The sequence below is a fragment of the Chiloscyllium plagiosum genome, unplaced genomic scaffold (genome assembly GCF_037043375.1).
Source record: "Chiloscyllium plagiosum isolate Xiang-an unplaced genomic scaffold, Cpla_swu_hap1 HiC_scaffold_12, whole genome shotgun sequence".
NCBI classification, from domain to species: domain Eukaryota; kingdom Metazoa; phylum Chordata; class Chondrichthyes; order Orectolobiformes; family Hemiscylliidae; genus Chiloscyllium; species Chiloscyllium plagiosum.
In genome coordinates, this window is record NW_028270150.1 from 55,034,033 (window position 1) to 55,047,677 (window position 13,645).

The 13,645-nt window shown below is 38.9% G+C and overlaps 1 protein-coding gene across 2 annotated transcripts in view; it reads left to right on the plus strand.

Moving 5' to 3' along the window:
* med14 (mediator complex subunit 14) overlaps nt 1-13,645 on the plus strand; it is a 115,487-nt gene that overhangs the window by 70,954 nt on the left and 30,888 nt on the right. For both annotated transcript variants that reach the window (XM_087992835.1, XM_087992836.1), the window contains exons 21-22: nt 7,924-8,193; nt 9,706-9,843. In XM_087992835.1, the coding sequence (XP_087848961.1) occupies nt 7,924-8,193; nt 9,706-9,843 (408 nt within the window). The remainder of the gene's footprint in view (nt 1-7,923; nt 8,194-9,705; nt 9,844-13,645) is intronic.

The following is a 13,645-nucleotide window of genomic DNA, read 5'->3' on the forward strand; positions in this document are numbered from 1 at the left end:
AAAACATTTCATCAAGAAAGAATCCACTATACTCACTACTGCAGCCTTTCTCTTGGACAGACTTAAAACAACGATTAACTTATCTGTTTCTGTGCTGTGAACTTCGCCCAACAGTTCTTCTAAGATTAGTTGTGAATTACACTGTTTTGTTGGTGATTTCTGTGCAAATGTTTAAGCAATCTCATCCTAGTTCAGTAGATCAGGAAGGAGAGCTAATTCATTTAGTACAATGTTTGCAACATGTGATTATTTTTGTTTGGAGTATTTTGGATTGAGGGTTAATCATCAGTTACACACAACTGCTCGAACCTTTTCTCTCGTGTAATTGATCTGTTCAACAGTATTTAGCTTTATGAAAACTCATGGCAACTTGTTCCGATTTGTGACTAGTTCTATCTAGTTTAGATTTGAGACTTCTTTTCTTTAATATTATTTGGCTTCCAGTGAATTTTGGGGAGTCTCCATTCCAGACTTTGTTTCCTTGGAATGTCCGCTACGCTCTTGTCAATTTAGACTTAGCCTTAGATGCTGATCTGGCATAATTGTCGGTATTGCCACCTTCTTTAACTGTTAATAAAAATCCGTATTGCTGTTAACTGCCCTTTGTTTCCTGGTGCAATGCTTTTTAAATAATGATTTTCTGATATCCCTCAAATTTCTTTTCATATTCCATTTTTGCAGCTCTTACAATCTATTTTGTCACTTAGGTGTTTTTGTATCTCTCCATATTTCCAGGCTCTCTTTTTTTAACACTTTTAGTTTTATTTCATCCCTTATCTCCTTTTGCCACCTACTGCTGTTTGTTTTCTGCCGCAAGTGGAGCTTCACTCTTGTTGCTGTTTTCAGAATTGTAGCATTTTACGCCGTTGGAACCTTCAAGATTCACAAACCAAGCACATTCCTGGTCATAGAGTCATAGAGATGTACAGCATGGAAACAGACCCTTCGGTTCAACTTGTCCATGCCGACCAGATATCCCAACCCAATCTAATCCCACCTGCCGGCACCCAGTCCATTTCCCTCCAAACACTTCCTATTCATATACCCATCCGGATGCCTTTTAAATGTTGCAATTGTACTACCCTCCATCACTTCCTCTGGCAGCTCATTCCATACACGTACCACCCTCTGCAAGAAAAGGTTGCCCCTTAAGTCTCTTTTATATCTTTCCCCTCTCACCCTCAGCCAAACTTTTATTGAATCAATTCATTACCATTGCTGAACTCTAAACTTTGAATGCTTTCTTGTATTTTTATGATTCTGCAAGAAACGTCTCTTTATTTTAAGCATGTTATTTCTGTGCTATTGCATTTTTGGAACTTGAAACACCGAAAGATCAATTTGGAATACTGCATTCAATTCTGGTCTCCATGCTGTAGGAAACGTGTTAAACTTGAAAGAGTGCAGAAAAGATTTACAAGGGAGTTGCTAGGTTTGGAGAGTTTGAGCAATAAGGAGAGGCTGAATAGACAGAGGCTTTTTTTTTCATTGAGCATTGAAGGCTTCTACCTCTACCTCTACCTTATAGAAGTATGTAAAATCATGAGGAGCATAAATAGGATGAATAGCCAAGGTCTTTTTCCCAAGATGGGAAAAAACTAGAGGGCACAGATTAAAGGTGAGAGGAGAAAGATTGATAAGGGATCTAATGGGTAACATTTTCACACAGAAGGTGGTGCGTGTATGGATTGAGCTGTCAGAGAAGTGGTGGAGGCTAGGACAGTTTAAAATATTTAAAAGGTACCTGAATGGGTACATAAATCTGAATCGTTTAAAGAGATATGGGCCAAATGCTGGCAAATGGCACTAGATTTATTTAGGATATCTGGTTGAACTGAAGCATCTGTTTCTATGTTGTACAACTCTGATTGTATGTCTAAAGTTAAATTAATGGGAAAGGAAGAGGAGGAATTTCTGGAATCTGTTCAGGTCAGCTTTGTTGATCAGTATGTTCTCAGTTAAACTTAGGCACGTTACTGGATCTGATGAGATTTATCAAGTACATAACATATATATTCATATCTTGAGTGTTTTGTAGTCTTGGTCATCTTATTTCAGGAAATATGTAAATGCATTGGAAAACCAATTCGGGGAAGGTTTACTCGACTAATACCTGGAATGGGCAGATTGTTTTGTAAGGAAAGATTAGACAAGCTAGGCTTGTATCTTTTGAAGTTCAGAAAAGTAAAAGGCAATTTGATTCAAACTCAAGTTCCTAAGGGATGCGTGCAGAAAGATTGTCTCCTTTTGTCGAATATTCTAGCACTAGATATGTCTGTTTAAAAATATCAGACCACACATTTAAGATTGGGAAGAAGCGAATCATTTTCTTAGAGAGTCATAGATCTTTGGTACACTGTTCCTCTCTTGAAAGTTAGCGGAAACTGAGTATTTTAAGGTCACATTGGTTAGATTCTTGATAAGCAAGACATTGAAAGGTAATGGACAATGTGGAATATTCAGTCCAGCCATGATCTTGTTGAATGGTGGAGCAAGCCTGAAGGGTTGAGTGACCACCTGCTTTTCATTCATATGTTCAAGTGAGAACAATTTGAAATAAGATGGGAAGAAAATTGACAGAGAGAAAATATGAGAAAAGCATCGTAATTAATGTAAAAAAAACCTCCAAAAATCTTTGAACAAAATGCAAACAGAAAGTTTAAGAGATGAGGTAGGGCCTATTAGAGACAAGGAAGGTAATATATGCTGGGAGGTAAGCAACAAAGCTAAAATACTTAATGACTACTTGTATCATTGTTTACTAAGGAAGAGGATGCCGATAAAATATTTATAGAAGGTGGTTATCATTGGGATGGAGTGAAAACTGAGAGGACGCATTAGAAAGACTGCATTAAGAGTAAATAAGCCTGATACCTTGCATTCCAGTTTGTTCAATGTAGTGGCTGTTAAGTTACCAGAAAAGCTTACGATCATCTTTCAATATTACTTGGATGAAGAGATCTCTCAGAGGATGGGCAAGTGACAAACATGATACCCTTGCTCAACACTGAATAGGAGGGCATTCCTTGTTACAACAAGTTGCTTACTCTGACATCAGTGGTGGTAACATTTTCAAAACAAGGGGAAAAAGAGTGGATACTTGAAGCAGTTGCATTAATTAAGGAAAACAAGTGTTGGCAAAGGGCAGATCATGTTTGATTTAAATTTTTTATTTTGCTCCAGAGGATTGAAGAAAGGATTTTAAGTGTTGATAAAGCACTGGAATGGAATTGGATCTGCTTAACATTGTGTCAATAATTTGGTTGTATGGAGTGTCTTCATTGATTTCATCAAGTGTAATACAGTAATGCCTTAAATTGAAAGGTCTGTGATGATGTGCAGCTCTAACCTGTCTTGCACCTTGTATTTTCTGCAGCACTTTGGCAAATTTCACTTGTATGTGTAAATCTATCAATCAAAGGTCATTATAAACTTTTAAGAACAGTTTTGACACTAAATTCACTTTTATTTTGCCTATTTTTTCTTAGAATCATAGAATCTTTCAGTGCAGAAGGTGGCCATTTGACCCATCAAGTCTGTACCAGCTCACAAAAGAGTTATCCTGCTTATCCCATTCCCCATTCCTTTCTCCATAGGCATTTAAATTGATAATTTTAAAATATAACACCATAAGACATAGGAGTGCAAGTAAAGCCATTTGGCCCATCAAGTCCACTACGCCATTTAATCATGGCTGATGGGCATTTCAACTCCATTTGCCTGCACTCTCCCCGGAGCCCTTAATTCCTTACGAGATCAAGAATTTATCAATCTCTGCCTTGAAGACATTTAACGTCCCGGCCTTCACTGCGCTCCATGGCAATGAATTCTATAGGCCCGACACTCTCTGGCTGAAGAAATGTCTCCTCATTTCTGTTCTAAGTTGACCCCCTCTAATTCTAGGGCTGTACCCACGTGTCCTAGTCTCCCCGCCTAACAGAAACAACTTTCCAGCATCCACCCTTTCTAAGACATGCATTATCTTATAAGTTTCTATTATATCTCCCCTTAACCTTCTAACTCTAATGAATACAATCCCAGGATCCTCAGCCGTTCATTGTATGTTAGGCCTTCCATTCCATAGCTCATCCGTGTGAATCTCCACTGAACACACTTCAGTGCCAGAATGTCCTTCCTGAGGTGTAGGGCACAAAATTGGATACAGTATTCTAAATGGGGCCTGACTAGAGCTTTATGAAGTCTCAGAGCACATCACCTCTTTTATATTCCAATCCTCTTGCGATAAATAACAGCGTTACATTCACTTTCTTAATCACTGACTCAACCTGCAAGTTAACCTGGACTAGCACACGCAGATCCCTTTATACTTCGGCTTTATGAATTTTCTCACCGTTTAGAAAATAGTCCGTCCCTGTCTTCTTTTTTTCCAAAGTGCAAGACCTCACATTTTCTCACGTTGAATTTCATCAGCCATTTCCTGAACCACTTTCCTAAACTGTCTAAATCTTCGTGCAGCCTCCCTACCTCCTCAGTACTACCTGTCTGTCCACCTAACTTCGTATCATCAGCAAACTTCACCAGAATGCCCCCAGTCCCTTCATCCAGATCTTAATATATAAAGTAACAGCTGTGGCCCCAACCCTGTGGGACATCACTTGTCACCGGCTGCCATTCCAACGAACCTTTTATCCTAATTCTTTGCCTTCTGTCAAACAGCCAATCCTCAATCCATGCCGGTAGCTCACTTCTAACACCATGGACCCTCACCTTACTTAGCAACCTCCTGTGAGGCTCCTTATCAAAGGCCTTTTGGAAGTCTAGATAGATAACATCCACTGGGTTTCTCTGGTCTAACCTACTTATTACCCCTTCAAAGAATTCTAATGAGTTTGTCAGACACGACCTCCCCTTACTAAATCCAAAGTTAAAAATCACACAATGTCAGGTTATAGTCCAATGGGTTTAATTGGAAGCACACTAGCTATTGGAGCTAAATCCAACACCCAAATCCAACACCGGCATCTCCAAATCATGATTACTAAATCCATGCTGACTTGTTCTAATCCGACCCTGCACTTCCAAGTATTTAGAAATTTCATCCTTAATGATGGATTCTAAAATTTTACCAACAACTGAGGTTAGGCTAATCGGCCAATAATTTTCCAGCTTTTGTCTTGATCTTATTTTGAACATGGGAGTTACAACAGTGATTTTCCAATCAACTGGGACTTTCCCTGACTCCAGTGACTTTTGAAAGATGACAACGAACGCCTCCACTATTTCCTCAGCCACGTCTCTCAGAACTCTAGGATGTAGCTCATCAGGGCCAGGGAATTTATCAGTTTTTAGACCTTTTTAGCTTTTCCAGCACTTTCCCTTTTATAATGTCTATCTTATTCAGCTTTGCCCCCTGACTCTCCTTATTTGTAGGGATATTACTCATGTCTTCCACTGTGAAGACTGACACAAAGTATTTATTAAGTTCTTCAGCTATTTCCTTATCTCCCATCACTAGCCTTCCAGCATCAATTTGGAGCAGCCCAATGTCTACTTTTGCCTCTCATTCTTTTATGCATTAAAAGAAACTTTTACTCTAATTTCTAATATTACTGGCTAGCTTACCTTCATATTTGGTCCTCTGCTTCCTTTCTTATTTCTTTCTTTGTTATCCTCTGTTTGTTTTTGTAGTCTTCCCAATCTTCTGATTTCCCAGTGCTCTTGGCCACTTTATAGGCCCTCTTCCTTTGATACATTTCCTGAATTCCTTTGTCAGCCATGGCTGTCTTACCACCTCCTCCTCCTCCTCCTCCATCCCCCCCGCCCCACCAAACCACACACACCAGATAATGTATGTTTTCTTTGGGATGACCCTCTGTACTGTGACCTCAATTACACCCAGAAACTCCTGCCATTGTTGCTCTACTGTCTTCCCTGCTCAGCTCTGCTTCCAATTGATTTTTGTCAGTACCTCTCTCATGCCCCTATAATTACCTTTCTTTAACTGTAACACCATTACATTCAATTTTGCCTTCTCTTTTTCAAACTGCAGACTGAACTCTACCATATTATGATCGCTGCCTCCTAAGTGTTCGCTTTTAAGATCTTTTATAAAGTCTGGCTCATTATATAGAACTATGTCCAGAATAGCCTGCTCCCTTGTGGGCTCTATCACACGCTGTTCCAAAAGGTTATCCTGTAAGCATTCCATGAATTCCCTTTCTTTGGATCCACCGGCAACATTATTCACCAGTCCACCTGCATACTCAAGTCCCCCATGATCACCGTAGCCTTGCCTTTCTGACACACCCAATCTATTTCCCAGTAGGTCTGTACATAACGCCACTGTGTGGGAACAGGCCATTTGGCCCAACATGTCCACACCAACCCTCCAAAGAGTAATCTACCCAGACCCATTCCCCAACCCTATTAGTCTACATTTACCCCTAACTTACACATCCCTGAATACCTTGGGAAATTAGCACGGCTAATACACCTAACCTAAACATCTTTGGATTGTTGGAGGAAACCCAGGCAGACACAGGGACAGATAAGAAAGTTCTTAGTAAGAACTTTCTCTTCATCTCGCTTCTAGCTCTCTTGTTGATAATCTTGAAATTGTCACCCCTAGTTATTGACATACCAACTAACAGCAACAGAACATCATTCTTTATCCTGCCAAAAGTGTTCTTAATTTTTGAACACCTCAATAAGGTCACTTCTGAATCTTCTATGCTCCAAGAATAGCCCAATTTCTCTAATTTATTTTCTTTTATCCAAAATCCCTCATTCCTGTCATCACTCTAGTTAATTTCCTTTAAACTCTCTCCAGGACTTTAACATCCTTCCTTAAATAAAGTGCCTGCAACTGAACATGACACTCCAAATGTCGTCTGACCAGCGACTTGTTGAGGTATAACATCACTTTCTTTTACACTCTTTGCTTCTATTTATAATCCCAAGTATCATGTAAGCTGTCTTAACAACTGTTCAACTTGCCTGGCCGGCAGTGATCCTGTATCGTCTCTCTTGTGTTTCTTCTTCCAAAATGCATTACTTCGCATTTCTCTGCATTGAATTGCATGTGCCCATTTGGCCAAACGTCGATTCTCCCGTTCCCTGGATGCTGCCTGACCTGCTGATCTGTTCCAGCAACACATTTTCAGCTCTGATCTCCAACATCTGCAGACCTCACTTTCTCCTCAAATTGTCAGTGTCCCATTTTGAAGAGACTCGCTATCATCCTTGTAATTCACTTTATTCCTTGGCTTATTATCATCTGCAAATTTAGAGCTGAGTGGACTTCTTCAATTAAAGCTGTCTACCTGTGTGTTTTGCATTCTTGTATCAGTCCTCTTTACTCTGCTGTTTCTTTCCAAATTAACCTAACACACTTTTCAGTACCATCAGTGCAGGGATGATTGCAGAATCAACATGATTGTAAACTCTTTCTTGGAATTTTCCTGATTCACATTCATGTGGAACTTGATGCATAAGGTCATGAGTTTCACTTATCTAGCTTCAACCAGCCTGATGACTAATCTAGTCCTCATTTTGCTTACTGGATTCTAATCCTCATTTTGCTTACTGGATCTTTGAAAAAATAGATCATACGCTTCAAATTTGCTTTACTGTTTGAGTTTATCCAATTATTTATATAAAAACTGTATCATTTAATAACTAATTTGATATGGGATAAAAAGACCCATATAATAGTTTTATCATGTTCAGGAATAATTGAATGAAAGTAATTTGTTTATGATTCTGTGATTGTGAGCGAGTATCTTGGATTTCAGATAACTTGGCTCAGAGTGAATTTCTGGAAACTTTCTTGTCTATACCTTGCTGACTGAGCCATGGTATAAAATACAGCAGTATATTGTCTTAGTGTGTGCAAGCAAGCTGTTCAAATTCTAAATTTAACCCATTTGGAATAAAAATTATTTTGTGTATATTTTTCCATAGATATTGTACGATACACAAGCACCACTGAATGCAATTAATAAACTCCCAACAGTGCCAATGTTGGGTCTCACGCATCGGACGAATACTGCGTATCAGTGCTTTTCAATACTACCCCAGTCACCCACACACATCAGGCTTGCTTTCCGTAATATGTATTGCATCGACATATACTGTCGAAGTCGAGGTGTTGTGGCTATTCGTGATGGTGCCTACAGTCTTTTTGACAACAGTAAGATTGTGGAGGGATTTCATCCGGCTCCAGGCTTAAAGGTCTGTAATTGATTGCCATATAAAAGTTATTGGTGTAATTATTGGTGTAGTTGTTAGAAATATTTAATTGGGTGGTATAAAGCCACTGATTTAAATTAATGTCATTTTACCATGCTTGTAGGACTCTTGTGGCGTGGTGGTATCGTTCATGCCTCTGGACCAAGAGGCTGGGGTTCACATCCTACCTACTTCAGAGATGTAATAACATCTCTGAGCATGTTAATTAGAAAATATCTGATAGCAAGCTCATGTCTAGAGTGCAATAGAATTTTGAGAGAAACATTTCCAACAGAAATGGTTGAATTATTTCTGAAATGCACTAGTTTATGTAAACCAAAATATACAGTGTTTTTGTTAGAATGCCACAGATAGAATTGGGGCTAAAAATCATTTGATAGAAAGTGGCAAGTAATTCAAGGGCAACTTTTAAAAACTCTTATTTGCTTGTCCATTGTTGATGAAAAAATGGTGTACTTGGAAATCTTAATTATCTTTTTAATTGAACCTAAACCCAAAGGACCGACAGCTTACCAGGAGTCTAGAGTAACCAGTGCACAATACAATTTTCCAGGACTCTGGAATTTTGTCAGCTTTACTACCATATCAAAACTGTGGGTGCATACTCTTTTAAAAAGTTGTATGTCTATTCTGCATTAGTCACATGCAGGAAGAAAACATGATCGTGAGTGTCACCTGATGAAAAACAAATTTAATGCTTTGATGTTTTTCAAAGAAATAGACTTTGAATAAATGAGGAATTATTTGGAAATAAAAGTCATTCACTCCAGATGTACCTTCTTTCTGAAACATCCAGTTGTTATGAGTGTGTGATATTGGGCAACATTGTTCCTCTTGATCAGCAGTACAGAATGGTTTTGACAGAAACCTTGAAGCATGTCTTCTGCAAGCAATCTTTATCAGGGAGGGATGGGATTGGAAAAGAAAATCCAATTTCACTGACCTATAAAAGTTAGTTATAATGCCACAAGCTCTTTAAATCTTGATAAAGTTAGTGACATCCAAAACTTGGGTTGGATTTGTGACTATGTCCTAAGGAATTCAAGATGCAAATAACCTGAGAATTTATAGCTAAATTTGTGATTACTACGTTCGATCTTGCATTAAAAGGTTTTGAGTTTGTTTTTATTGCATGCTTGTTATGGAAAGTAAGTTCTTAAATTAAGTTGGGATTAAGCACAAATGTTTGTTATCATTGTGGTGGGGCAGGATAGTGGCAAAACTACTACATTTTGTATAGTCAACAATGTTTTATCACCAAATTCTGATTTGATTTAGCCACAAATTAATCAAAACTATCTATCCTAGCCTTGGCATCATTGGCATCATTTGTTATCAGCAGTGATAAATGAAAAATCTCCCATTAGGTTCCCATTATCTAGTCCAGGCTTTTAACACGTGCATTTATATGAACATATTTATTAGAAGTCAACATGATCTGTGTATTAGGGTATACAATCAAAGCAATTGATTCATTATCTTATTACTTTCCAGACGTTTTTGAACATGTTTGTAGACAGCACCCAGGACGCACGTAGACGATCAGTCAATGAAGATGATAACCCACCATCCCCTATTGGTGGAGACATGATAGAATCATTAATGTCTCAGCTTCAGTCACAGCCGCAACAGGTATCTGTCTTTTGAATCATGGAATTATCCATATGTCAGGGACTATTGAGATTTAAAGGTTTTAAATACTTTTTAGAAATAGATTTCGGTACAAGAGGTAAAAATAGATGCATCTTTTCCAAGAAAGCGGTGATCATCAATATTAACTACATTGGTTGCAAATGACTGCAGTAAGGACAGATCTTTTGATTGTGACATAGTTGTTTGAATCTGCTGTTGATGTTCTGCATCCAACTAATAAGCAATGAGAGGAATCAATTGAACAAAACTAGTTTTCAAAGTTGAATTACTGTTTCAAGTCTACAGATTTTTGTATGCTTCACATAGTCAAGGGGAAACAAAATTCCAGAAACAATTGGTTGACTACCTTTCTTGCTTTGCATGACATTAAAGCGATATCATGACAGGTGTGAGAAATGTTAAATGGCTCTTGAGATTGATGTAAATCTAGTTTTTTTTACCTGTAAATCTAGTTTGGAGTTACGACTTAAAACTCAAATTTTGGTTTCTTTTCTCGTATTCCTATACAGGCTGGTGATATATAAATGAGGGAACCTTGGGATAATGCCCCCAGATATGTTAAAACCTCACCCAGAAATTATAAACTTCACATTGTAACATACGGTTAACAATTGCTACTTACCTCTTGTTATGACACGGGGTAAACCCCCCTGCTTAATTTAAAGCAGCAACACAGGCAAGATTTATCCCATGAAGTAACCTGTGAAAATTCAAGAGGCCAAGAACTATATAAAGTAAACATCACAACTTTATTCCTCAAAGTATAACAGAATAATTAACTAAAACTATTTACAACTCCTTCCTCTAACCTATCTTTTATCTTCCCTTCTGTAATACTAGTCTGATAAAAAAACCCCCGATTAAGATTTACTAAACAAAGCCTCTTATCTCAAACCCAGGCAACTTTTGGTTCTTCTCTGTATTCATGTCTTCTTTTCTTCTTGGGGATTCTGCTTCACAGGTTACTGATCGATAAAGGGAGCTATTTTTCAGGCAGTCTTTCCATGCTGGTGGCTTGGCAGTTCTCCTCCCAACTGTTCAATTTTCCCTGGTCTGAAACCCCAAAGCATCGGATTGTGTCATTGGCTTTTAAGATTGTCAATATACTCAATTCAAACTTGATTGGTGGTTGGTATTTTGGGGTAGAATTTAAACTGACCAAATTCAAATTTGTTTTTTTTTTGCCTCCAGGCAACCAGCTAATCAAGTTGTTCGACCAAATGTTACATTATATTTTTTTTCACAACACTCCATGCTGTCAGGTAGTTCTACCATCTTTTAACTTTCTTAAAGGTACAGTACACACACACCTTCATAACACATTCAATGTTTGTCACCCTTCAAGCTTCTGATTGTTTGTTTGTTTGTTTGTTTGTTTGTTTGTTTTTAATCTGGAATAAAGTTTGATCAATTCTGATGAACATTCCTGTACTTGGCCTGAGTGGTTGGAAATATATCTTATATGCTCTAATTTATTACAGAACCCTAAGTGCTCTCCCATAGAGATGAACTACTTAAGCACGCTCAGAAACTCCAATCTGTAATCTTCTAGTCTCAGTATTCAATCAAGTGTGGTTTTGAGGAAATTTTGTAATACCTCTTCAAGCTTTTCTGAGGTTAAGTTATTTGGTCCCAGGATTCCTCTGGTGCTGCTTCTGATCTATGCTTCTGATCTATGCACAAATCTAGAGAAACAGCAGTAAATAGAGTCAGGACAGAAATGACAAAAAAATGATATTATTAGCTCTTTAATTGAATGTGCATAATATTCAGAACAAAATATGTGAATTAACAGTACAAATAGAGGTAAAAGCTTATGATCGTATAGCCATTACAGAGACATGGTTCCAGGGTGATCAAAGCTGAGAAATAAATATGCAGAAGTATGACTTTTCAAAACAACAGGCAGGAAGGATAGTGTGGTGGGTAGCATTGTTGGTACAGGATGGATTAAGTATGAATTCGAAGTCTTGATTTAGAAAACGTAGAATCCATATGGGTGGAGGTAAGAAATTAAAAAACGAAGTAATACACTGACAGGAATGGCCTGTAGACCCCATAACAGTAGCTATATTGTGAGACGGATTGAATTAGGAGTTAATGAGGGCATGCAATAAAGGCAATACATCAGTCATGGGTGACTTTAACCTTGTAGATTGCGACAGTTGGATTGGCAGAGGAAGCCATGAGGAATTCATTGGCAGAGGAAGCCATTTGACAAGATTCCACAAGGTAGATGAGTTAGCAAGGTTAGGTCACATGGAATACAGGGAGACTAACCATTTGGGTACAGAATTGGCTTGAAGGTAGAAGACAGAGGTTGGATGATAGATGGTTGCTTTTCAGACTGGAGGTCTGTGACCAGCAGTGTCCTACAAGCATCGGTGCTGGGTCTACTGCATTTTGTAATTTATACAAATCATTTGGATGTGAACATAGGAGGTCTGTTTGTAAGTTTTCAGATGACACCAAACTTGGTGGTGTAGTGGACCGCAGAGAAGGTTACCACAGAGTACAATGGGGCTTACATTTAGATGGGCCAATGGGCTGAGGAGTGACAGATGGAGTTTAATTTAGATAAATATGAGGTGCTGTATTTTGGAAAGGCAAAACAGGGCAGGACTTATACACCTTAATGGTAAGGTCCTGGCAAGAGTTGGAGTGCCTTGAGGAGTTCCAGGTAGACAGGATAGTGAAGAAAACATTTGATACTTTTGCCTTCATTGATCAGTGCATTGAGTATAGGAGTTGGGTGGTCATGTGGCTGTACAGGACACTGGTCAGTTCACTTTTGGAATACTGCATTCACTTCCAGTCTCCTCACTATAGGAAAGATGTTGTGAAATTTGAAAGGGTTCACAAAAGATTTGCAAGGATGTTGAGCTATAGAGAGAGGCTGAATAGGCTGGGGCATTTCCCTGGAGCATTGGAGGCTGTAGGGTGATCTTCTAGAAGTTTATAAAATCATGCAGGGCATAGATAAGGTGAATAGCCAAGGTCTTTACCTCAGAGTAGCAGAGTGCAAAATTGGAGGCCATAGGGGCAGAGGGGAAAGATTTTAAGTCATAGTCATACAGAATGGAAATAGACCTTTTAGTCCCACTAATCCTCACTGGCCATATTCCCAAACCAGATTAGTCCCACTAACAGTCAATTTTATGCAGATTTGATTTATTATTTGCGCACATGTCCCGAGATACAGTGAAGAGTTTTATTTTGCATGCTATCCAGGCAAATCACGTATTATATGTACATCAGGATAACGGAACAGAATGCAATGTTAGAGGTGCAGAGAAAGACCAACTTTAATATGAGAAGTTTGTTCATAAGTCTGATAACAGCTGGGAAGAAGCTGTTCCTGAATCCGCTGGTAAGCATCTTCAAACTCCTGCATCCTCTGTCCGATGGAAGAGAGCATAACTGGATTATATTGGCTGCTTTTCCAAGGCTGAAAATGTGTTGCAGGTCAGGCAGCATCCAAGGAGCAGGAGAATCGACGTTTCGGGCATGAGCCCTTCTTCAGGAATGAGAAAAGTGTGTCCAGCAGGCTAAGATAAAAGGTAGGGAGGAGGGACTTGGGGGAGGGACGTTGGAAATGTGATAGGTGGAAGGAGGTCAAGGTGAGGGTGATAGGCCGGAGTGGGGGTGGGCGCGGAGAAGTCAAGAAGGAGATTGCAGGTTAGGAAGGCGGTGCTGAGTTGGAGGGATTTGACTGAGACAAGATCGGGGGAGAGGAAATGGGGAAACTGGAGACTGGAGGAAACTTTTCCAAGGCAACAGG